This window comes from Lissotriton helveticus, chromosome 1_1 (genome assembly GCF_964261635.1).
Source record: "Lissotriton helveticus chromosome 1_1, aLisHel1.1, whole genome shotgun sequence".
NCBI classification, from domain to species: Eukaryota; Metazoa; Chordata; class Amphibia; order Caudata; family Salamandridae; genus Lissotriton; species Lissotriton helveticus.
The window spans coordinates 1,518,202,190-1,518,228,983 of NC_136057.1; the positions used below are offsets into that span (position 1 = coordinate 1,518,202,190).

The 26,794-nt window shown below is 46.2% G+C and overlaps 1 protein-coding gene across 6 annotated transcripts in view; it reads left to right on the forward strand.

Annotated features, from left to right (window-relative positions):
- PDE4DIP (phosphodiesterase 4D interacting protein) overlaps positions 1-26,794 on the forward strand; it is a 1,524,691-nt gene that overhangs the window by 1,215,633 nt on the left and 282,264 nt on the right. For all 6 annotated transcript variants that reach the window (XM_078686955.1, XM_078686929.1, XM_078686947.1 and 3 more), the window contains one exon: positions 26,550-26,735. In XM_078686955.1, the coding sequence (XP_078543081.1) occupies positions 26,550-26,735 (186 nt within the window). The remainder of the gene's footprint in view (positions 1-26,549; positions 26,736-26,794) is intronic.

The window sequence follows — 26,794 nt, forward strand, 5'->3', positions numbered from 1 at the left end:
CCGTTAACTTATCCCAGTCCACCTTTCGTGGAGGAATGAGAGTTTGCATGTAAGTACTAATTCGAGCAGGTATAGCTAATATCTCGTCTTTAGGCTTGTCGCCCGGTTTTCGATCTTTGTCCTATGTTTTTATCTGATCCCAGGTTCCTCCTAGTTCGGCAGCATGATCGGAATCATGCACCTGTCTCCATATATCTACCGGGACTAGAAGACCGAAAAATAACTCGATGTCAGCTACAGTCATAACGGCTGAATTTGCGGCTTCTGTCAACTCTTTATAATAAGCCGTGGGTTTTTTCCGCGGGTCGGGAAGTTGGGCTTTTAAAGTAAGAACCTCACTTCCCTTCCAAGGGGTATAGACCCACTGCTCTTGGAACCGTGCTTCTACGCGTGCTCTGGTTATTTGCCCCCCCCCCATTTAGCACTTCGGGAATCGCCGGATGAAAAATAGGGTGCACTTCTCTCATAGGGTACTGGGTCCCTACATCTAGGCACCTCCTATTCATTCGATCCCGATTTTGTAGCAGGACTTCAATATTTTGGAATACTTCTTCAATTTGTAATTCAAACTTATAAGCTCGATCTTTGATATCACGCAATATCTGGGGGGCCAATCCTTCCTGAAAACATTGCTCCCATAAAGAAATCAGTCTAATTGCCATATGTTCTAACGCTAGTTGGTGTGTAACTGGTTCGAAATCTTTCATAGTACTCCAAATATCCTCTAGAGTATAAATTGGATTCCGCATCCATTGGGACGCCTGAACCACTACAGCCCGTCTTTCTTCTTCTCCTAGGGACGATCGAGTAAAAACTCGTCGACCATCCATCCCTCCCATAGGGCGTCGTGGCGTGACATCCAATGAGGTAGCGGTCAATCCCATAGGGATGGCCATTGCTCCTCTAGTTGGGGGCGTTAAAAATACCAGAGACAGGGGAGAGGCAGTACCTACCCCAGGCATCAAAGTGATTAATTCTGAGGTAGTTGGACGGAGGGTAGGAGGAGCAGATAATGGGGCCGGAGGATGTACAGCCACCGGTGCGGTAGCAATCGCAGGTACTGCTGCTCCCGCCCCTCCGGTCCGGTCCACTGGGACCGCCGGGTATAAACCTTGGGGGGCATATGGAGGTGGAAGACGAACTTCCAATAATTCCTCTATATCATCTTCTACTTCGGGTCGGGTCACATAACTTTTATCTGTTTGTAATCGAAACTGTCTATCTAATTGCTCAATATTTTTTTCTACTTTCTCCTTTTCATATGCCACCGCTTTTTGGGTTACAGTCTGTCCTGCTTTAATCTTTCCTAATTTTTCCTCTCGTATTCGCCGTCGCTTTGCCTCTTTTAACCATAAGGTCAAGGAGTCAAACATAGTCTGACGGCTTCTTCTTAAGAACAATATATTCTGTAAATAATTAATTTTTCTTTCATCAAAAGATCCAATTAAAGGCCATTGCAATTCTGCATTATCTTTAGTATATTTTTTCCACGGTGTATTAAACAAAATGGGAGAAATGCCATGTTTGACATACATGTCAAAACTAGGACTGCCTTCCGGAGGAGCAGGCTGTCTTTCTTCCAGCCGTCCACTTCTCCGGCAGCAGCATCCGAAACACAGTTTACTGAAACACGAAATTTTTAAGAATTGAACAAATCATACCATTCCAACTGACATTACACTCATGGACGCGTCCACTCACCACATACTCGTTCACTTGTTCAACTATAAACAATTCTATTCGTATAACATACCTAAAGTGCATAAGCATCGATCGCTAAGAGTACTCCGGTCCTGAATTCATAATTTCATACGACATGTCTCATACTTGAACAGAGCCAGTCGACTCCTGTTCTGGGAATCGATCACCCTGGATTCCAGACCACAAAAGAATTCACCAAAGAGACAGTCCTCAAAGACTGCCCTGGGATCATCAGACAGGTGAACCAAAAACCCTCTTACTGACTATCCCGCAGTCCTGTGCTGGTTGGGCCGGGCGTTATGGGCGCAACCCCAGACCCCGCGCTTACCCAGTTGCTCCTGCGGGTCTTTCCGAAGAGGATTCGGCCGAGTGAGCACCCACCGTGCAACACTAAGGCGTCCGATGTTGTCCCAATTAAATCACCAAACAAGTCTGTGGAGCATCTGCCTGTGCAGTTACACCTCTGCCACGTCAGACCCTCAGATTCCCTGTGGTTCTCTAACCACTACATACCATACTCAGTTAACTGTTCTTCTGAGCCACTTCTCAAAAGTGCTCATTCCATAATCCACAAGGAATTATCATACAATTTCACTCACCTGGTACACTCAGGTCTGATTGCGCGTTCTCCACTGCCGACTTCTTTTATAGACCAACACGGTCAGCTGTTCCCGGGTTAAGCCCGTAGGACTCCGGCAAAGGGTTATTTAGCAGCTGGGAAGGTTACTGGGCCGGAGAGTGGAATTTTCCTTTTCTACCACAAACTGGTTTCTCAATTAGGATCCTTTTTCAGTCCACCCCCTCGTCCAGAACCCCTCCCCGTCCCTCTTCTCCTACTTACAGGAGGGGACAACCCTATCGCGGAGTCCCGGCGGAGTCGCCAACTGAAGTACTAGAAAAATATACCATAGAGCTATACTTACCAATAGCCCATATACAATAGTTACCAAGAATAAATCAGTCGGGAATGGAGAAGGTTCAATCGTTTATTTTGCAAAAACGCCCTATATAGGGGAGCCTCCCTTAGGCCACAGCTCTCAAAGGTGTGCAGAGGAGACTGCTGGATTACATTCAAAACAGTGCATATATACTTTCGGCATACCTCATAGAAACCTCGTACATGGAAAAGTACCAGTTCATGTGAAACCAACAGGAAAACCCATGTAAGGCACCACTAATTGATTCGAAACTCAGCTCAAGTTATTCCGGGGGTAGGTCAGTAAAGGTGCCTCCCGTCCATTCTGGTGCATGGGAGTATAAGCATGGCGCCTACAAGAATGTGCTCCTCCTTCAAGAAAGACAGATGTGACCTTGAGTTCCCCAAGTTAGAATCAATGGTCTGTTCATAGCCCAGGCCGATTTTTCAAGCTTTTCTATCAGCAGCATGTCACGTGTTTTCCCAACTAACGAAAGAGGCCTCGGGAAATGAAACCAAGATGGCGTTCGTTCTGTTCAGGACTGATTCAGAGAATCTGAATGGTTAAGTGTATTTTACAAAGGGGTTCTATCGAAGTAGCCGCGATATGTTGGATATATTACGACAACATTATATAGCATAAACTTTATATTCCTTCAAGCTGTCTCACACCATCTGTTTTGTCTGTAAAGTCTTTCAAGAATTTGGAGTAAAACTCAGGCAAACCAAAAAAGGATCTCACTTCATCGTTACTAGTGGGAAGTGGGGCAACTCTGCTAGTTTTTAGGAGAAATCCTAGCTTCACTGACTTCATGTCCTGAATAAGTTACAGATTACACTGCAAATTAAACATTTTTAAATTCTACCGGTAATCCACCATAACTTGGGATCTTCAAAGCTGTCTTCAATTTAGGTCATGTTCTTTTCTGTCCCCTCCTATAATAGATATGTTATCTTGAAAGAAAATGGCTCCTTTTTGGTCCTTGAACAGTTTGTGAATCAACCTCTGAAAAACGGCTGCAAGCCTATGCTAAGCCAAAAGGCATGTGCACACATCTATAACATCTGAAAGCAGTGTTGAGAGCAGTGAGGTACATATTCTCAGAATGGAGTAGCACCTGATGGTAAGCAGAGGTTAAATCAAGAGAGGAAAACCACTTGCCTCCCTTGTTTTCAGCTAATTGCTCATTAATCTTTGGTAGAGGAAACCTGACTGTAGACATTTTTCACTGAGAACTTTCAAGTCACTGCATAGTCTTTTCTGGCCATTTGCCTTTCTAGCCACAACCAAAGGAGATAACCATTGAGTGCACGCTATGCTTTCAATTATGGTATTCATCATTCATCATTGCAGCATATTTACCTCTCCAGATACTTCTTCTCCTACACTTATAGGTATGTTCTTCACTTTATGACAGAGCGGTTTAGCATCTTTCCTCTTTCCTTAAAATACATTTGTGTGAGAAACCTTTCAAATTCCTAATTTTACCTGAAAATACTTCTGGGAACTCTTCTTGAATAGATTTTCCTATATCCTTTCCAATGTTCCCCCAACATAATACCTGTCCTTGCTGTTTGGATCTAAGGTGATACCTAAAACTCTTTTGGCAATCCTCCCTAGAACAAAAGGTTCTTTCTGAGCAATGTATAGCTTGCCCATTGTTTTCCTATTTTTGATTATGATTGTTAGTGTTCTGTACCCTACCATGGGAATCCTCTCTCCTGTGATTTTTTCATGCATATACATCAATAGGATTAATTTGTCCCCAAACATTTGCATTTTCTTCTCCAAACCAACTTATCAACAAAGGTAGAGGGAGACCTCGAGTCAGCTACAATTAGTATTTTGACACCTTCAATCATCATTATATAAGTTGCTTTTTTCCTGGAATTCATGGGCAAATTTAGTACACTACGTCCAATACTTATTACACCATTCACCCTCAGAGTTTCATCACCGCAGGAATTTTCAGAGTCAGACATTTCACAGTTTAGCTTGTATTTTCCTTCCTGCACATTTTAGCTAAATGACCTATGATGCTACAGTGGGAACATTTGAGTTTGTATGCTGGACAGTTTTGATTGTTGGCTAAATTATATTTGTAAAACTTGAGATGTGTATCACTTTCACTTTCAAATAGTCTTTATTTCGATATACATATCATAAAAGACAATACATTAGAATTTGAAAAGTTTTAGAAAATTGGAAATTCCATTCTCATAATTTTAACAGGGCAACACAGCAGAAGAATATAGCATTTATCTAAAAACAGGATAACAACTATAAAAACGTAGAAAATACTGGCCCAAAATACAATAAGCATCACAGAATTAATATAGCTAGATAAATGTATGTATATAATAAATGCTTTTAGTTCCGGCTTAACTTGTGCGCACAAATTGCCCACATCCAGTGTAGAAATTTAGCAACAGCAATGACAGTAGGTTCTGAACAATCTGTTTTGAGTATCCTTAACGCCTCTGTACTAGTGGTAATACCCTTCAACAGGCAGATAGGCTTCAACCAAGTGTGCCTGGGATATTTGTACACTGGACAGATAAACAGAATGTGTGCTATACTTCCCAGCTGAGATGGACAAAATGGACAACTTGTGCTGGTTTTAGCATGCCATTTGCCGGTAAACGAATTGACTGGGAGCGTTCCCACCCTAAATTGGTGGTACCGTTTCCTATCACAGGAAAGTGTGATAAAGTCCCAGTACCCTTCGTAAGCGATATCATGTTTTAGCTCCAGGAAGTCTCTTGTAAGAGATGGACTGATGCAGATCCTGAAATGTTTCATAGAGACCATGTTCCAGTATCTCTCCTTAAAGGCCTTTCTGGGCGGAAAAGGATTAACTGCTGGATTCTCCCACAGAGAATTTAAGCCCATAGCGGTGTAAACTGCCTTAGCCTCTTTCATCCATGGGATTCTACAAGTGCTATCAGCGTCTCTAACTTCAAGAAAAGCCTGAGCGTACTGGGAGAGCTCAGGGGTAACCCACAGTCTTCTCCAGTAGGCGACAGGTCTAAAACATGCTTCGTCCAATAGTGGCGAAGATGGTGGAAGGCCAGTTATTCCCCTCACAAACTTATTTTGGGAGCTTGTTAATGCTGCTGGATCACTAAACCCCCAGAGTTCAGCCCCATAGAGGACTGACGCACTGATTTTAGTATTGTTAATTTTAAGCGCTGGGGCAATCGGTTTTGTAGCTGAGAGGCGGAGTTCCTTTGTTAAGGCACCAGCTAGTTGTGCATGTTTAATAGCCAGCTGGTTGGTATGAGGGTTCCAATCTAATTTAGAACCTAGGGTTATACCGAGGTAGGAGAAAACTTGGGTCTGCTCTAGCATAACACCGTTCATAACCACCCTCCCTCTTACAAACTTATTCTTGTGTAACACCATGAACTTTGTCTTATTCACATTGATGATAAGACCATGGTTGTTAGAAGCGGCTGTCTCTAGTTGGCAGAGGTATACACTTCTGACACATAGGGACACACCTTTTCTAGTCAGGGCAAGGAGATCACACACTTAGATAACCCCTGCTCACCCCCTTGGTAGCTTGGCAAAGCAGACAGGCTTATCTCAGAGGCAGTGCGTTAAGCATTTATGACCACATACAGTAATAAAGTGAATACACTACAAATGGACACGACACAGTAGTATTATAAAAATAAGTATTTTTATATAAGGCTTAGCACAAGACCAAATAACGACAATAATATAACACAATCTTAATAAATACTCTTGGAAGGAAAAATAATAGTTCAAGCACGGTTTCTTCTTAGCACAAAGTCTTTAGTATCAAAAGCAACTCTTCTTCTCTAAAACACAGTTCTTGGCAACAATGTAACCCACACGGGAGTCACACGACGTCGAGGCAAAGTTAATCCAAAGGTTCGGCGTCGACCGCGAGGAGCGCTACATCGAGCCCGGAGTCGCACTGACCCCAACAACACAGTACCTTGGAAAAGTGAAGCACTCGATGATCAGCGGCGTCGAGATGTCCGGCGTCGCGTCTACGGCGTCGATCGGGCCTCGGAGTCGGGGCGATCTGCAGCGGCGTCGACCGAAGTCAGGCGGGAGCAGCGCTCACGGGATGAAGCAGGATACGACGTCGTCGATGTCGATGATGCAAGAGTGAGCAGCGCTCACGGCGTCGAGAGGGCTCGAAGTCGATGCGATCAGCGGCGGTGCAGACACGAGGTCACTTGGAGCTGGAGCCGAACTCACTACTCACTGGCGTTGCTGCTGGCGTCGATCGGGCCCGGCGGCCGGCGTCGAGGAAGCGGGACACTGGAGCCGTTACTCACGATGTCGAGCTGGATTCGGCGGCGTCCGTCGGCGTCGAGATTGCTGGGTTCTTTCAGAGGGGCTGGATTCACAAACTCCAGCAAATAGCACTTTAAGCAGATGAAGTCCTTTAGCCCTGTGACTTCAACAGGAGACTGGCACTCTTCCAGCCCTTGGAGATTTTCTCAGCAAAGAGTGAGAGTACACACACAGTTCCTCTCTCCTGGTTCCTTGGCAAAAATAAAGAAGCAATGCAGGATTCCCCCAACAAACAGCACTCTGGCAGAAGGGGTAGGCAGTCCTTAGATCAGCAGGCTTCTTGTCCTTGGTTCAGGTTTCCTTGTCAGAAGTGATCTGATTTCTTGGTTCAGGGGTCCTTCTCTTATACCCCTTTTTGGCTTTGATCCCTTTGTCCATGCAGGGGAATTTCCCCCCATCCTGGGTTTGTTGTGGGTGTTGCCAGGCCGAAGCACCTGGCCTATTCACTGGGCAGGGCAGAGTCCTCAGCCGCTCAGCAGGAGCGGAGCCAGCATTGTCACTGGCAGGGGCAGGGCCATCAGCTGCCCGGCAGGAGGCGGGCCAGGAAAGTCCCAGGCAAGCACAGAGTCATCAGTCGCCTGGCAGGGGGGCGGAGCCAACATTGTATCAGGCAGGGCAGGCTATCAAGAGCTACTCTCCCCTACTCTCAATGCAAATGCCCCACTCATCCCACACTGACTCATTCAGACTCTCTGGAGCCACCCAGCTCCTGTCACACGCACACCAGAACCAGCAGAGACCGGTAGACAGTTAGACAAGAAAATAGCTACTTTCTAAAAGTGCTATTTTCAAACACAGAGTCCAAAAACCATCCACACAAACGGATGTGTTATTAAACCCTGAGTTCAGGGATACCAAACTCGACATTGCACCATGCTCCCCGAGCCCGCTAGGATTATAGCATTAATAATCCTGGCAGCCCATTCTAACTGATGGAGAGCAGGTTACCTTACAATAGTGAAAAACGACTATGGCTGTAATTCACTATTAGGACATGCCAACCTTGTCAGGCTTGTCCTACCTTATGCTTACAATGCACCCTGCCCGTGGGCCTACCATAGGGGTGACTAACATGAAGTTAAGGGAAGGTTTAGGGACTGGCAAGTAGGTGTACTTGCGCAGTCCTCGTGACAGTCAGACTGCACGTGGTCTGGCAATGGCAGACCTTCAGACATACTTTTACTAGGCCGCTCTTGTGGGTGGCACAACATGTGCTGCAAGCCCCCTAGCAGCATTTGTATTTACAAGCCCTGGCACTCCTGGTGCACTCTACTAGGGACTGACAGTAAACCAAATAAGCCAAACATGGAAGTCAATCAATACAGCAATTTCACATAGGGAGCACTTGCACTGTGGCACTGATCAGCAGTGGCACAGTGCCCAAAGCATATACCAGCAAAAACATCGTAAACAGAGGAGGCAAACAGAAAAAATGGAGGAAAGACTCATGCCAATGATGCCAGGTCTAACACGTGTCCCCTCCAGCTGAAATGTGGGGAGAACTACCCTTACCCTAGGGAGTCCTCATCACTAAGGCGGAAAAATCTGGACAGACCATCAGCATTGGCGTGATCTGTGCCAGGGCGGTGTTCCACCGTGAAGTCCATCCCCTGTAGGGAAATGGACCACCTCAACAGCTTTGGATTCTCACCCCTCATCTGCATCAACCATCTGAGGGGCCTGTGGTCTGTCTGAACCCGGAAGTGAGTCCCAAACAGGTAGGGTCTTAGCTTCTTCAGCGCCCAGACCACAGCGAATGCTTCTCTTTCTATCGCACTCCACCTCTGTTCCCTGGGAAGTAACCTCCTGCTGATGAAGGCTACAGGTAAGTCTCGGCCCTCTTCATTCACCTGAGCTAGAACAGCCCCCACGCCATGCTCTGAAGCGTCCGTCTGGACAACAAATTCTTTAGAAAAGTCGGGTGCCTGGAGTATGGGTGCTGTGCACATTGCAGTTTTCAGGGTGTCAAAGGCCGTCTGACAGGCGTCAGTCCAGTTCACAAGTCGTGGCTGCTTCCTGGAAGTCAGCGAAGTCAAGGGGTGCACAATGTTACCATAATCCTTGACGAACCTCCTGTAATAACCCGTGAGACCCAAGAAGGCTCTCACCTGAGTCTGGGTTTTGGGCGGTGCCCATGCCAGGATGGTATCAATCTTGGGTTGCAGGGGGGCCACCTTGCCGCTCCCTACTTGGTGCCCCAAGTACACCACTGAACCCTGCCCAATCTGGCACTTACTGACTTTGATTGTGAGGCCTGCTCTGCGCAGGGCCAACAACACTTCCTGGAGGTGGCACAAGTGTTCCTCCCAGCTGGCGCTGAACACTGCGATGTCGTCCAGGTAGGCGGCACTGAAATCCTCCAGTCCAGCCAAGACCTGGTTGACCAACCTCTGGAAGGTGGCAGGGGCATTCTTCATCCCAAAGGGCATAACCCGGAACTGGTAGTGCCCATCTGGTGTGGAGAATGCTGACCTCTCTTTTGCCCCATCGGTCAAGGCGATCTGCCAGTACCCAGACGTTAGATCAAACGTACTAAGGTACCGGGCAGCCCCTAACCGATCTATGAGCTCATCAGCTCTGGGGATGGGGTGCGCGTCAGTCTTGGTGACTGAATTGAGTCCTCGGTAATCCACACAGAACCGAAGTTCCGGTGAAGCACCAGGCGCTGCAGCCTTTGGTACCAAGACCACGGGGCTGGCCCAAGGACTGCTAGAGGACTCAACCACCCCTAAGGCAAACATCTTGGAGACCTCCTCCTTGATGTATGCTCTGACCTTGTCAGTCACTCTGTAAGCCTTGTGCTTGACAGGAGTGCTGTCCCCGGTGTCCACATCATGGACACACCACTGAGTGACACCAGGAATCAAGGAGAACAGATCAGGGAATTGTCCCAACAATTGGCGACAATCCTGCTGCTGTTCAGGGGTCAGTGTGTCAGAGAGGACAACACCATCCACTGACCCATCTTGCTCTTTTGCATACAGGAGGTCAGGAAGAGGCTCACTCTCCTCCTCCATTCCAGCATCTGTAGCTAGGAGCATGCCCACTTCGGACCTTTCTAAGTGGGGCTTCAAACGGTTGACATGCAGGACCCGCAAGGGGTTCCTGGGAGACTTTAGGTCCACCATGTAGGTGACATCGCTCTTTTTCTCCACCACCTCAAATGGTCCAGTCCACCTGTCCTTGAGCGCACAAGGTTCCACAGGGGACATGACCCAAACTTTCTGTCCAGGCTGAAGCTCTACCAGAGTGGCCTTCTGGTCGTACCACCGCTTCATCTCCTCCTGGCTGGCCTCCAGATTTGCCTGAGCAAGATCTCTGAAGCGCCTAGTCTGGTTCCTAAAGGCCAGCATGTAACTGTATACATCCTGGGGAGGTTTCCTGGGAGATTGCTCCCAGCCTTCTTTGACCAGACTCAAAGGTCCTCTTACCGGGTGACCATACAAAAGCTCAAAGGGGCTGAACCCTAGAGACTTCTGTGGCACCTCACGGTAAGCAAACAACAGGCATGGCAAGAGGACGTCCCATTTACGCCTCATTGGTTTTTCAAGACCCATAATCATGCCTTTAAGGGTACGGTTGAATCTTTCAACCAACCCATTACCTTGGGGGTGGAAAGGAGTGGTGAACTTATAAGTTACCCCACACTCCTTCCACAGAGACTTCATATAGTTGGAAATGAAGTTGGTGCCCCGGTCTGACACCACCTCTCTGGGGAACCCCATTCGGGAGAAAACACCCATCAGTGCCCGTCCCACCACGGGGGCAGTCACTGTTCTGAGAGGGATGGCTTCCGGGTACCGTGTGGCATGGTCCACCAAGACCAGGATGAACCTGTTGCCCAGGGCTGTCTTGGGGTCCAGGGGCCCAACAATGTCAATCCCCACCCTTCTGCTGGGGACCCTGCCCACCTTTGGCTGAGTCTCCCACTGGACCCTTGTGGACCCTGGTACTGACCCAGCGGTCCGCCTCTTCAGCAAGTTTTCTAGGGTTAGATATCTTGCTATCAATAAGGTGCTGGCGCAGCTCTGGAAAACAGTTATTAGACAAGTGCTCCCAAGCAAACAAATCATAAAGAGCATCATAACTTTCCACTTTGCTGCCCTTTACCCAACCATCCATGGCTCTGCAAAAATATGACACATACTCCACCCACGTGGTACCAGGCAACTTCTTACATTCTCTAAAGGCCTGTCTGTACTTTTCTGGGGTTAGGCCATACCTTAACATTAAAGCATCTTTCATATGAGCATAAGACGTCCTATTCTCAACAGGCATGTCTAACAGGGTATCTCTTCCCTCATTCACAAAGCGACCCCACAACCCCGCTCCCCAATCCTTCTCAGGGACCCGGTGGGCCAACAATGCTAACTCATATGCTTTAAACCATTGACCAATATCCTCATTCTTCTGAAAATCTTTGATCACATCTTTGGGAAAATAAAACCTACTTTCTGCAGGCACAGATGGGACGCTGCCACCAGAGGGATTCAATTCTAACTTTTTAGCTTGGAGCTCCAACTCCCTCAACTTGGTATCACGCTCAAAAGCTAACTTCTCCCTTTCAAACTCTAACCTTTTGATCTCCAAATCAGCTTCTCTCCTGCCTCTTGCATTCTCTATCTCCAACTGCCCATTTATCTTAAGTTTTGCCATTTCCATGTTGTAGGCTCGCTCCTTCGCCCTTTCTTCTCTTTCTTCAGGGGAAAGACCTTTGGAGGAAACACTGCTGCCAGGAGGGGATACCGGCCCAGTCACGGGCACTTCCTCCTCCCCTTCCCCTGTCGGTACCACCACCGGATCAGAGGGATTTCTGGCCTCTAACCAGGCTTCCAATGCTTTGAAATATCTGCTTTCTTGGAGAGGCCTGGAGTAGGGACTTTCAATTGTTTGCAAAAGTGTTTCAGCTCCTTTAAGGAATAATCATTTATCTTACTCCTATCAAATTCCTCCACAACAGCAACAACAGGGGCAGTGACTCCGGTGTCACTCATGGTCAAAACTGGCAGTTTCAAAAATCAAGCTTCAGGAAATTGGAGAACAAAAATAGAATCCTACCAAAACAGATTGTGGCTGCGCTATGGTCTGCTTTCACTATGTAGCGCACACTAATCACTGCACATGGGTCATAAATGCAAAGTTCGGATCCCACCGCTGCCACCAATGTTAGAAGCGGCTGTCTCTAGTTGGCAGAGGTATACACTTCTGACAAATAGGGACACACCTTTTCTAGTCAGGGCAAGGAGATCACACACTTAGATAACCCCTGCTCACCCCCTTGGTAGCTTGGCAAAGCAGACAGGCTTATCTCAGAGGCAGTGCGTTAAGCATTTATGACCACATACAGTAATAAAGTGAATACACTACAAATGGACACGACACAGTAGTATTATAAAAATAAGTATTTTTATATAAGGCTTAGCACAAGACCAAATAACGACAATAATATACCACAATCTTAATAAATACTCTTGGAAGGAAAAATAATAGTTCAAGCACGGTTTCTTCTTAGCACAAAGTCTTTAGTATCAAAAGCAACTCTTCTTCTCTAAAACACAGTTCTTGGCAACAATGTAACCCACACGGGAGTCACACGACGTCGAGGCAAAGTTAATCCAAAGGTTCGGCGTCGACCGCGAGGAGCGCTACGTCGAGCCCGGAGTCGCACTGACCCCAACAACACAGTACCTTGGAAAAGTGAAGCACTCGATGATCAGCGGCGTCGAGATGTCCGGCGTCGCGTCTACGGCGTCGATCGGGCCTCGGAGTCGGGGCGATCTGCAGCGGCGTCGACCGAAGTCAGGCGGGAGCAGCGCTCACGGGATGAAGCAGGATACGACGTCGTCGATGTCGATGATGCAAGAGTGAGCAGCGCTCACGGCGTCGAGAGGGCTCGAAGTCGATGCGATCAGCGGCGGTGCAGACACGAGGTCACTTGGAGCTGGAGCCGAACTCACTACTCACTGGCGTTGCTGCTGGCGTCGATCGGGCCCGGCGGCCGGCGTCGAGGAAGCGGGACACTGGAGCCGTTACTCACGATGTCGAGCTGGATTCGGCGGCGTCCGTCGGCGTCGAGATTGCTGGGTTCTTTCAGAGGGGCTGGATTCACAAACTCCAGCAAATAGCACTTTAAGCAGATGAAGTCCTTTAGCCCTGTGACTTCAACAGGAGACTGGCACTCTTCCAGCCCTTGGAGATTTTCTCAGCAAAGAGTGAGAGTACACACACAGTTCCTCTCTCCTGGTTCCTTGGCAAAAATAAAGAAGCAATGCAGGATTCCCCCAACAAACAGCACTCTGGCAGAAGGGGTAGGCAGTCCTTAGATCAGCAGGCTTCTTGTCCTTGGTTCAGGTTTCCTTGTCAGAAGTGATCTGATTTCTTGGTTCAGGGGTCCTTCTCTTATACCCCTTTTTGGCTTTGATCCCTTTGTCCATGCAGGGGAATTTCCCCCCATCCTGGGTTTGTTGTGGGTGTTGCCAGGCCGAAGCACCTGGCCTATTCACTGGGCAGGGCAGAGTCCTCAGCCGCTCAGCAGGAGCGGAGCCAGCATTGTCACTGGCAGGGGCAGGGCCATCAGCTGCCCGGCAGGAGGCGGGCCAGGAAAGTCCCAGGCAAGCACAGAGTCATCAGTCGCCTGGCAGGGGGGCGGAGCCAACATTGTATCAGGCAGGGCAGGCTATCAAGAGCTACTCTCCCCTACTCTCAATGCAAATGCCCCACTCATCCCACACTGACTCATTCAGACTCTCTGGAGCCACCCAGCTCCTGTCACACGCACACCAGAACCAGCAGAGACCGGTAGACAGTTAGACAAGAAAATAGCTACTTTCTAAAAGTGCTATTTTCAAACACAGAGTCCAAAAACCATCCACACAAACGGATGCGTTATTAAACCCTGAGTTCAGGGATACCAAACTCGACATTGCACCATGCTCCCCGAGCCCGCTAGGATTATAGCATTAATAATCCTGGCAGCCCATTCTAACTGATGGAGAGCAGGTTACCTTACAATAGTGAAAAACGACTATGGCTGTAATTCACTATTAGGACATGCCAACCTTGTCAGGCTTGTCCTACCTTATGCTTACAATGCACCCTGCCCGTGGGCCTACCATAGGGGTGACTAACATGAAGTTAAGGGAAGGTTTAGGGACTGGCAAGTAGGTGTACTTGCGCAGTCCTCGTGACAGTCAGACTGCACGTGGTCTGGCAATGGCAGACCTTCAGACATACTTTTACTAGGCCGCTCTTGTGGGTGGCACAACATGTGCTGCAAGCCCCCTAGCAGCATTTGTATTTACAAGCCCTGGCACTCCTGGTGCACTCTACTAGGGACTGACAGTAAACCAAATAAGCCAAACATGGAAGTCAATCAATACAGCAATTTCACATAGGGAGCACTTGCACTGTGGCACTGATCAGCAGTGGCACAGTGCCCAAAGCATATACCAGCAAAAACATCGTAAACAGAGGAGGCAAACAGAAAAAATGGAGGAAAGACTCATGCCAATGATGCCAGGTCTAACAATGGTCCTTGCAGAACACCTCAAAACGCACAACAGCCTTCTGAAGACCTTGCTGCGTTTTAGAGATTAACAAGGTGTTATCTTCAAACATTAGCAGAGGGATCTTCCTACCATCGAGTTTAGGGGCGTCAGTAGGATGGTTCTTAAAATACTGAATCACCCTATTAATGTACAAGGAGAAGAGTATTGTTGCTAGTACACACCCTTGTCGAACCCCTCTAGCGATGGGAAACCTATCCGTTACTTTCCCTTGCTGTCCCCACCGGACTTGGGCGAAATTTGCATCATGGAGTTTGATTTAAAAAGCCAGTATGTTGAGTGGCATACTCTCTTCAGCAAAGACCCTCCACATCTTCGCACGCGGCACAAGATCGAATGCCGCCTTAAGGTCGACAAATGCAGCATAAAGCGTGCCTCCTCTAAGGATTACCTCCCACCAATAGACTAGAACAAATTTAAAAACGTTATCAATAGTGCTCGTGTGTGAGCGGAACCCAGCCTGTAGAGGAGACAAAATAACCTGCTCCTCCATCCAGCCTTGGATTCTGCTCAGCACAAGCCTGGCAATCACCTTCTGGATGCAATCAATTAAGCATATGGGCCTGTAATTTCCAGAATCTGAACGATCGCCCTTTTTGAAGATCGGGATGATCTCAGCACCCTTCCAAGTATCAGGTATAGGGGAGCCTTTTGCAATAGCATTAGCCAGGGACTGAATGTAAATCACCCATACTCCCTTAGCGTATAAAAACAGGTCAGCTGGTATGCAGTCCAACCCGGGCGCTCTACCCCTTGGGACCATGTTGAGCGCTCTTTCGACCTCCATCTTGGTGAAGTATAGGGGTGTGATGTCTTTGGGGATATTGGGGAAATCAGGGGACAGCTCTGAGTCCTAAGCTGGGGAAGCAAACTGAGTCGTAAAATGCGATACCCACAGCTCTGGTGCTACGTGGTTAGATGGTTGTTCCCTAGGATTCCCCTTCCCCCATTTGACCAAATTCCAAAATGCAGCCATATTCCTATCTCTGCTGGCATGATACAGCTCACTCCAGTGCTGCTCATCCCAGTCCCTTTTTGCAGCGTGTTGCACTTTCTTATACTCCACCCTAGCCTTTTTACTCTTGTCCCTGTTTTTGGTTCTTATCGCCCTTGCCAATGCTTTGTAAGCATCCCTGCATGATTTCCCATACCATGTTTCCGTCCTGGAGTTAGGCCTATTCTTGGGATTTTGTACATTAGTTATAAAAAAGCCGTTGAGCTCGTTAAAAAAATCGGTATGGATAGGAATAACTTTAGACACCATGTCCTACTGCGTGATACAGTTTTGAAGGTCTTCTGTAGCCTTAATAGCCAACTCACTCACAGCAGCTAAATGGTCCTCTTTGAGAAATAAAATTAGACCATTTTACTCTCCTTGTATCGTTGCTGAGGTATGTGTCGATACCCGTGGGCAAGTTTCTAAAGGGTGACTTCCTAGCAGATAAAAAGACAGTACAAGGGGATTGTGATCACTTTCCACCCTTTCTAATATGACCATGTCCTTAATAAAAGACCAGTTTTCCTATTAACAAGAATGCAGTCTATGCGACTACTACGCAATCCGTTGTTGAATGTGGGAGCACCCTGCTTATCAGATTCCGTTCTCCCATTCACTGCCCTTAACCCTTGTTCCAGGCATAGTACTTTAAGCTGCAATGCAGCCTCTGTCCACTTTTTGATGGGAGGTAGGGACAGTTGCGGAATATCCCAAGAATGGTCTTCCTCAAGGGTGAGATCTATATCGTTACTATCAAGGGGTTCAAAGAAGCAATTAAAATCTCCTGCTACTAAGATATTCCCCTTTCCATTATAATGGTCAAGATACGAATCTAGCAGGGCAATAGTATCCGAAACTTTACCCCCAGGCTTCCACTTTGCGTAGATGTTAAAAATGAAGAGGTCCTTAGACTTCGGGATTTGGATCTTAATTATTAAAATGTCACTACTCTCGGAGTCCATCTGTTTGACTTAGTACCTGTCATCCTTTCTCACCCAAATGGTTAAACCCCTCATGGGTCTACCCCGCTGGCTGGGAGCGGCGGCCTTGAAGAAATTTAAATAGCCTTGTCTGTACTCCGGCTCCACTAGCCATGTTTCCTGAAGTGTTATAACATCATGTTTATCTATAAATGTGACCCAATCAAGTCATATTAATTTACTTTTTAACCCGGCGATGTTCCACGAGACCAAAGACAATTGTTTGCAGCCAGGGCTTAGTTTGCTGCATTGGTAATGCCCATTAGCACCAGGGATTACACTAGGAACAGTTATGCCCAGCACTGGACTTACAACAGCCTTTGACACCTTATTTATACTATTTGCCACCCCTGAGTGATCTTCCCAATTATTGATGCCCTTGGGTGCATCGGTTATTATTAACAAAGTACCCCCTTGGCTCTGATTATTAATTGTAATTGTATTCTCTCTAAGGCCCTGGGTTATAGTTTCCCCATATATTTTGTGGTCTATTTTTGGAAGCAGTTAATCGTTTTCTTCCAGTGTGCTAAGCACCTCAAATCTATTGGCGGTCTGGGCTGCACGATTAATGGGTCCCGGCACGTTCCAAGTTGTCCTCTCCCTTGCCGCCCTGGGATGTATACCAGATTGGTAAAAGAATCCCAGCGGGAGAACACTGATAGCCCCTTGTCTAATCCGAAGGGGGCTGCCCGATCCAGGATGCACCGAACCATTTTCGGAGACCTGAAGCTTAGGACTACGCAGTCCCCATCCAAACCTTTTTGAGAGTGACCTACCCAAGCAAGCCTTCTCACCATCTTAAACTCGCTAAAGAGATGGTTCCCAAGCCCTGTCTTAGTGTTCAAAAAGTGGAGGGCCTTGTTCTTAAGGGCCATATGTATCAAGGCAAAATGTGTTCGCCAACGCCGAAATTCGCCGAATTTCGGCGTTTGCGAACCCATTTTCGCAAAATGGAATGTATCAAACAATTTGGGTGCAAAATAAGGAATCGCAAAATTTGCCATTCCTTATTTTGCGATTGCATTTAAGGAATTGCAAATTTTGCGATTCCTTAAATGCAATGTATCAAGGGAAAAATACATTCCAAAATGCCCTTAAGGAATCGCAAATTACCACCAACTTCTAGTTGGTGGTAAGTTGCGAATTCCTTTAAAAAAGCATTTTTTTTTTAAATTAAAAGGTGCCATGAGACGCTCATACATGCCCTTAGGGCATGTATGTGCGCCATATGCGCACACATGTTATTTTCAGGGGTGCAGCAGGGTGTCCTTTGGACACCCCTGCACCCTTGAAAATATTCTCAATTTGCGATTAGCAAATTGCTAATCGCACATTTCCCCTTCATTCCTATGGGCCTCCTGGCCCATAGAAATGAATGGGAAATTATTCCTAAATTGCGATTCGCAATTTGCTAATCGCAATTATGGAATTTTAAGGAATCGCTAAAAAGAAGCGATTTTCTACACACATACCATTTTGCGATTTCTAAATAGCGATTCCTTAACAATCGCTATTTAGGAATTGCAAAACGGAATGTTGATACATATGGCCCTACGTGAGGACCAATGCTCCTCTTCTTGAAGTTGGAGTTTCAGAACATTTGCTAGAATATTGGTGTGTGGGGTCGCCTCGTGTGGAAGATATAAGGAGACTGCTACAGGGGAAGCGCCTCCCAAGCCCTGTATTATCCCTACTGGGCCCTTTGGCCCTTCCCTGTCAATCGATACGTGTGATGTAGGGGGATTCAGAGGAATTACCATGGAACATGAGGGGCCGCCCATGTCAGAACGTGGTGATCTAAATAGAGTTCTCATCTCGCTAGCGGCTGAATCTTCTACTTGTCTGTTCCCAGGGTTAATATGTTGATCCTTAGATATGTACTGCTCAATATTGCTCAATCTTTGGTCGATTGCTTCTAATTTCAACATTACGGGGTTAATCAAGGCTAAAAGCTTTTCTTCCAACTGTTTTATGAAGTCAGAGTGTGCCCTTGGGGGATCAGGGTGGCCAATCACCATGACAGGTGGATTAACGCTGACCTCAGCCCCCTTAGTGTTATCAAAATCGGTGGGTATAGCTGTGGGGCCTCTCATCCCATGACCTACATTCCTGCTCTTTGCCTGCTTTGAGATCTGATGACTAGCTTTGGGGGCACTATGCGCTTTCCTTTTCTTAGACTGATCATTTCCTTTGGGGGCTTGTGTTGACCTTTGGTGCCTGGTACGGATATTTAGCGGGGAGGGTGGGGTTGGGCAAGACAAGTTAACCATTTGAGAAGAATGGGGGGTGCCCTGCTCAGGACTAGCTGTAATCCTGAGAGAGGTTTGGGGGCTCATAGCTACAGTAACAGAGGACTCTGGTACTGGAACTTGCTTTGTGAATGGATTTAGTGGATCTAAGGAGAGCCTCCGTCTGTGAGCTCAATCTTGTGTATTAACACGGATTCGGCCCGCAAAAGGAAGGCATCAAGAGTCCCCACCACTCCTGCCCTTGTCCCCCCCTCATAACACCTCAGGTGTAAACTTAATCAGGATGCAATTTAGGGATTTAACATTAGTAACAGCTTGTTCCTACAACAAGACTCTCTCTTTCAGCACAAAAGATTACCCCCTTAAGTCCAAAGTCAATTGCACAGGCTTACTTAATTTCCAGTGAAGATGTTGGAGGGACAGCCCAGCCCAGCCTCCTACAGCCGCGGACTGGCGTGGATGGGTGCGGACGGGCCCGCCCTTGGCCCGGACTTGGCCCGGGCACGCCCGCGTGCATCAGGGGCTGCGGGAGCCCTGTCCGCGTTAAATGCGCCTCCGGGCGCTGGCGATGATGTGGCAGCCGGCCGCGTTGCAGCGTGTGGCTTGCGGTCCTCTCTCTCCCCCGGTAGCAGGTGCGGCAATGTCGGTGGCAGTGTTAGCAGGCTACAGGACAGTAACAGACAGATGTGTATCATTCTCTGGTTTATTTCCATGGACTCTGTCTACTTTAAAAGCAGTTGTGTTCTTCTTGTTCTCCAGTTTTGAAGAATATCCGGATGATAATTTACGAGCAGTTGAGAGTTCTTGAATAGGAATTACTCACTACTCCTTTCAGGATATAAAGCATGGAATTAGATCTTCTTTTTCCTTGCAGGTGTGAATTCTTCTAAAGCATTGTCTTCTATTGGGGATATATAATTAAGAAAATATTCTGTCACCTCAGGGAATTTCATTGGTGGCTCCCCTGGTACTGGAAAAAATGATTACGGGGAGCGAGATTAAAGGTTTCGGCTGCTGTGCACTTGTAAGATAAGCATGTCACTGCACTCCAGTAATAATGCAAAGATCCGAGAAGTGATCCATATTATGAAGAAGTGAGCGCCAGATGAATTCTAGTCACATATAGTTGATGCACTCACTAATTCTCAGGATGCGGGGAAAGTGAATAACAAATTGAGCCAATATTTTTCAAATTCCTGAAAACAGTTGAAGTTCCGTGCAAAATTGCTTAAATCTGTGAAGTAGTCTAATACTTGTTCATTTCCTTCCTGCCACTTTCAAAACAGCTATGAAATTGGGTCATGCAGCATGACCTCCGTGAGGAGTGCTGACAGAAGATGTCATTGCTTCACTCCAGCTCTCACAGGAAACTTGTAGACGCAATCATGAGTGCAGCAGGGTGCACGTAGTAGGCTCTTTTTTATCTCCATGTATGCCTCTTGTGCTCCAATGGCTTGGATAGTGTCACACTATCAAGCAAATGCCATGTATCGGGTCTGAAAAGTAAAGTAAAAAGTAAAGTCCACATTTGTAAAGCGCACAATCACCCGTAAGGGTCTCTAGGCGCTGGGGGCCCTCGGGAAGATTAAGCGAGCTATTGCCCAGAGTCACATGGTGCTGGGCTAACCTGCCGCCGGAGCCGGAAAAGAAAAATGAAATCTCCTCCTCAACGCTATCTGTAGCTTCTCCTCTGCCTCACTCACCTCGGTGCAAGTATGACTCCTCAGAGATAATAAAACGACTGCAACAGCCACTGGGAGAGCAAGAACAGTCTCAGTTTGTCCTTGAGCCGCTGGAAATTTAGCTTTGACGACAACTGCTTGGATAAGTCTGCTTGTTGCCAAATTTGTAAAGATGGAGAGGACAAGCAGGTTTTGCAGCAAGTTTATTGGCACAGAAACAGCAGTACCTCTCCGGTCAGCAGTCAGACAGATTCATAAAGTCTAGAGCATACCACTACATCTACCTGGTTATTGACACCACAATGAGCATGTTGGACAAACACAACACTACCTTGCTACCCATACTCCATCACAGCTTCCAAAGTAAACACCCCATTTCAACCTGATTTCATTACCACCCCATCTAGACATTTGCTTATTTTATTTAAGCAATTTGTAGAGCGCGCAAATACCCTTGAGTGTCTCGGCGCTGTAGTCTGTGTAGAGCATGGAGCCAGAGGTGGGGTGCCTATTGATTAAAAAGCCAAGTTTCTATCAGCTTCCTGAAGGCAAATAAAGTTGGGCAGGATTTAATATGCAGAGGAAGGGTGTTCCATAGTTTGGCAGTGGTGACAGTGAACCTTCTGTCACCCAGGAACCTTTTTTGGTTCGAGGGATCATCAGAAGATTGGCCTTTGATGAGCGCAAGGTTCTGTTGGGAGTATACCCACACAAGGCCTTATTCAAGAAGTCTGGTCTAGTTTTGTGAATGGCCTTGAAGACAATGCAAAGAGTCTTGAATTTAATTCAGCTTATTATGGGTAGCCAGTGAAGTTTTCGAACAACTGATGAGATTGGTCGATACTTGGGGGTGCCTGTTATCATTCTAGGGGCAGAATTCTGCACCATCTGCAGTCGGTTGGTGACCTTTTTCTGAGTGTTAATAAAAAGGCCATTGCAGTAATCGTTTTTGGACATTACTAGAGTGTTGATAAGGGTTTTCCGGCATTGGGTGGAAGAAAGTGTAGGAGTTTTTTTTATCATCCTTAGGGTGTAAAAAGATGATGAGACGACTGCATTGGCATGTGATGTGAAAGCCAGTTTGTCGTCGAACATGACACTTAGGTTTCTAACTTTCGATACCGGGGGAGGCGGCGGTCCCAGATCAGTGGGACACCAGATGAAAGACCAGACAGGATAGAGCTTACCAAAAATCAAAACCTCAGTTTTGTTGGAATTTAACTTTAGGCAATTGTTGGCCATCCAGGTACTGTTTGCGAGCATTCCACTTTGGAATCTAGCCGCAATCGCTCCTCCGTCATTGTGGATTGCTAGCACCAATTGTGTGTCGTCGGCGTAGGAGGTAAGACCCATCCCTTGGGTTTTGATAACCCAGGCCAGGTCCGGCACATAGATGTTAAAAAGTGTTGGACTGCAGGATGAACCCTGTGGCACAATACTAAATATTTCCCTCATAGCCTATTTATACTTTTCATTAGAACATTGTTCATATCGACTTAATCAAACATTTATATGCAACAGTGACACATAAGATCATATTTTCCATTATTTTTATTATATCAAAATTTCATTTCTTTAATCATTTCTATTGTCTTATTTCCTTTTTTAAGATATAAATATTTTCTTTATAAGAACATGTTATACAAAATTCATATCCATTTTACATAATTATAAATATATTTCTACTGACCTATTGTTGTTCAAAACCAAGTTACAAAAAAGAACATAACAAAAGACAGAAAAAAACACAATACCCCTGGTTTGACTTTAATAAATGTAACCATACTACAGTCACTCAAACTCATCATCTTTATCACAAACTACATGCATCCAGCATCTGTACACAGTCGAGGTTTATGTGTGACAAAAGAACCCCAGCAAAGAATTGAAACTACAGTTCCAAGTAAGAGGCTCAACACCCTGTGGCACACCACACAGGAGGGTAAAAGGAGAGGACTTGTAATCGCCGAGACTCACTAGTTGTGTGCGGTCAGAAAGAAAGGAGGCCAGTAATTCTTTGGCTTTCAGTTTGACGCCGATGTTTGAGACACAATCGATCAGGGAAGAGTGATCGACCGTGTCAAAGGCTGCTGACAAATCTAGCAGCACAAGCACAACCGTACCACCTTGGTCTAAGATTGTTATCATCTACTGCTTTGATGAGGGCAGTTTCTGTGCCATGACCTTTCCTAAAGCCGAATTGCGCCTCGTCCAGGAGGTTATTGTTTTTGATGTAGTGGGCCAATTGTGAGTTCAATTTTTTCTCAAATATTTGGCTGGGAAAGGAAGGCTTGCAATAGGTCTGAAGTTTTTTTGTGTCTGAAGGGTCGAGGTACGGCTTCTTCAGTAGCAGCTTGATGATAGCTTTTTTCCATGCCGCGAGGTAGGTACCTGTGTTAAACATGGCATTACAGATTTCTGTTAGGTTTGGGGCTCGTGTGTCAGGAATCAGTTTTAAAACAGTAGAAGGGCAAGGGTCGGTGGGGAAACCTGACTTGATGGTTAAAATGAGGTCATTGATCTGTTTTGGTGGGACTTGGCTAAAAGTTGAAAAAGAGGGGGTGTTTTCTTCATTATCAGGAGTGACCATTGAATAGTCAGATCTAGGTTGGGCCGCGAAGTTCACGTATATATTACTGAATTTTTGTAGGAAGGAGTTTGCCAGGGCATTGCAAAGATCTTGGGTGAGAGCTATTGGAGGATTTATTGCAGACCCTGATAGTTTGGTGACTACTTGAAAAAGCTGCTTGGTGGAGTTTTGGGCCGACTCTATCTGATTGAGGTAGTATTTGCTTTTCTCCAAGATAATGAAATGCTTATATTTGGAGATTGCTTCCTTATTACGGGTTTTGCCTGTGATATTGTAGTCTCTGCGCCAATGTCTCTCGAGGTTCCTACAATGTTGTTTTTCAAGCCTGAGAGCCTCAGAGAACCAGGGGGCTGATGGAGTGGTTCTATTTTTTGAATCGTTTTTCAATGGTACTAGGAGGTTGAAGGCATTATTAAGCCAGTCGGAATAATTAGAGGAGGCAATTGAAGGGTCTGGTGTGGGATCGTAGTTGGTGGATGGCAGATGTGTTTTGAGGAGTTACTGATACAAGCAGCTCCAAGCTTTTAATTGAGTAGGTGGGGTGGAGATAATGTGTGGAGTGTGTTTTTCTGTTTGCCTGAATATTGAACAGGACTGCCCAGTGGTCAGACCATGTCAGGGGTATGGTTTTTATTAGTGATATTTGAATGTTGCTGGTGAAGAGCCCGTCAAGCGCATGACCGGCTGAATGAGTGGGGCTGGTCACCAACTGGAGTAGATCCACTGCCTCCAGTTCTGTAATGAGGGTTGAAGTGTCATTATCGTCAAGGGTTTCTAGGTGGAAATTGAAATCACCCAAGAAGGTAAAGTCAGGTTCTCCTGCTAGAGGTTCCAGTAAGCTACCTAAAGCAGAGAGGAACTCAGCTCGAGGGCCTGGGGGAAGGTACAGAAGGGTTCCTTTGAAGGTTTGTGAATAATTGAGCATTATGGTAAATGTTATGGCTTCACAGGTCATGGTGGGGATTGTCTAAGTCCTGACTAGGTATTTATCTCGGTATATAATTGCTAGTCCACCTCATTTTTTTGTGGTTCTGTCCTGTCTAAATATGCAGTACACTTCCGGGGTTGCGGTGCAAAAATCAGGACAAGATGATGGGTCTCCCCAGGTTTCTGTTATGAATAATATTTCTAAGTTGTGGTCTGATATGAAGTCCGCTATTTCGTATTTATGTTCAGGAAGTGAGTGGGAATTTTTGAGTGCTAAATGCACAAGATCGTGATTCGTGTGCAAAGATTGGGCCGCAGGTGCCACTGATATGATGTTAGTATTCAGCTTAAATTTGCAATTGGAGCAGCTGAAAAAAGAATTACTGGATAATGAGCATGTGTGAAGGAGAGGACATGTGTGTGTGTTAGTGGCAAGGCGGATATTTTTTAGCTGGGTGCTGGAGTAGGTTATCGCTGTGCCGTGTATTGCTGGCGTAGATGAGCCAGGGTTTGTGGCCCTGGGCCCGGTCCAGGCGCGGACGGGCGCAGACGGGCTTGCCTTAGTCGCCAGCAGCGCGCCCACTGCGCGATGAGGCAAACATCCAAATGTATGCAGCCAGTCAAAAAACTAGACTGCTAACCTCCATAATGCGATATGTCTGCTAAAACTGCACTCTGGTCTGTGCCTTAATTCCCACTACACAATCGGAAGAATCTGTGGTGGACCGGGGAAGACGCTCGGTGACCGAGTGTGATTAGTAGAGTGCACAGGTCGGAATAAGTGATTTAAAATATATGATCAACAGTAATGTGAGTATTAAAAAATGATGTTCACAATTTATCTAGGCAGTTTTAAAAAGCAGTGCAAACAGAATTGCTGCAAACCCTTTGCCAGGCGCTTCCTTTGCCAACTCAAAAGCACAATGACTCGTACCTCTCTATAACCTACATTTTACACATCATCTAACTCAGCCTCTGTTTGCTTTGATAATATGTTAAATACCTCATTTATTACAAATCCTTACAATTCTTTTCCACCCCTTAATACCTTCATATAGTGGACCAAAATAGGCCAAAAACAACACAACAATCTCTGCTCCTCTACACTGATGACACCACTTTCTCTCACACCCTGTGAGTGTGTCCTGCCATGAGGTGGAGAGTAATCCTTTTACTAAGAATCCTATAAAACTGTCCCACCTCTACCATCTCCCCATCTTTTTCCCAGTAGCATATTGTGGCCTCTGCTCCCGCCCCCCCACCCTTTAGTGTGCATATCATTGTATTGTATTGCCCTTCTGGAGTATTCTGGTTGTATGTGGGGAATGTGATGCATCTTCAGGTCTTCATTTAGAGTTTAACAAACAGGGTAGTCAGCTGCAAACCCAACAGAGTACCAAACTCTTGATCCACCTTCCTAATTTAGAGACAGGTTGACTGTAAGGTTTTTGTCATCGGAGCACTCGTATGTTCCATCAACGGAAAGCATCCTCGACTGTCCAATAGAGTAGGACCGTCAGAGAAAAAAAAAATAATAATGACCACGCTGGGAGTTTGTTTCTGAAAAACAGAAAAGGTTGAAAAGCTTGATGACTAGCCATTAAAACCAATAGTAGCTGACCCCCAACCTTTATGTACCTTGAAGGGGACCGCTGTGACGGTCATCTTTAAATTTGACAGATAGAGTACCATCGGGATGGCAGAGGTAATGTCCTTCGCTATTCCAACAGACACTTCTCTGTCCATCAAACCCTAATCGGGCATTTAAGCTCCTTTCCAACCACTCTATCACTGATTAGTCTCGGAGACCTCAGTAATTGTCAATAGAAACTTTTCTAAAACCTTCTCTTTGATCAATCCTCTACCAATACCCACTCCAGTCTATACACACCCTTTTCACAACCCTCATTCTCATCGTCATTTCCTCTCTTTTGAACATCTCTCATGCACCTTTCACATCATCTCACCTTCAGTTCCTTGTGACCAAATGAAAACTCTGCCAAGAGACCATCCCTTTATATCTCTTGCAGTGATACCATGACCTATAACCTTTCTACAACAATTTGACACAACATCCACACGATCTAGAAGCGTCTCAAAACAGCTTTTGAGTCTAAGCTTATCTTTCTTATCACTGATAAGGGCAGCCACCTGGAATGATGAGAAGACCACATCACTCATAATCATTCCCTTAATGCATCAAACCAACATACTAGATGCTTCAAAATCAGCTGGCAACTAATACCTCCTTTTCTCAATCCTTTCTCATCTACAATGACCAGAAAGTAAATTGGCCTTTTCTCCTTTCCTATCCTTGTCTATGTAAAATATTGCTGTCCTCACTCACTCTAAATGCATTTTCATATCCCTCTGCTATCCTCCCCAGTTCTCCTTCAAGTCATACCATACTTCCAGCTCGTTTATAGTCTGACCTCTTACCCACAGTCCCCCAGGTCAGCTCAGTTCCACACTGTGTTTGCTATGCCTTGGTTGATCTAAAGATTAGCTCTTCTTGTTCTACAGTAACAATATTCTTTCCTTCTGTATTCTACGGAGCCATCTCATTGATTTTATTTTAATTGTTTTTTCTATGTTTCCTTTTCTAGGCCATCATTTCAACCCAATCACTTGCTCAGGTAGCATTTCTGGAGGACCTTACGCTGATCATACATCCTTCCTAGCCCTCAGACCTGGCCTGCCTCACCTTGGTCCTGGCTCCAGTGGGACACCGGGGTTCTCCTTGGGAGAGGTGCAGCAGGAACTGCTGATGTTGCAGAAGCAGCTGGGAGAAAGTGAGAGTTACTTGAGCCATTACTTCAAGATATCAGCGTGTACTCTGTGCATGGCTTTC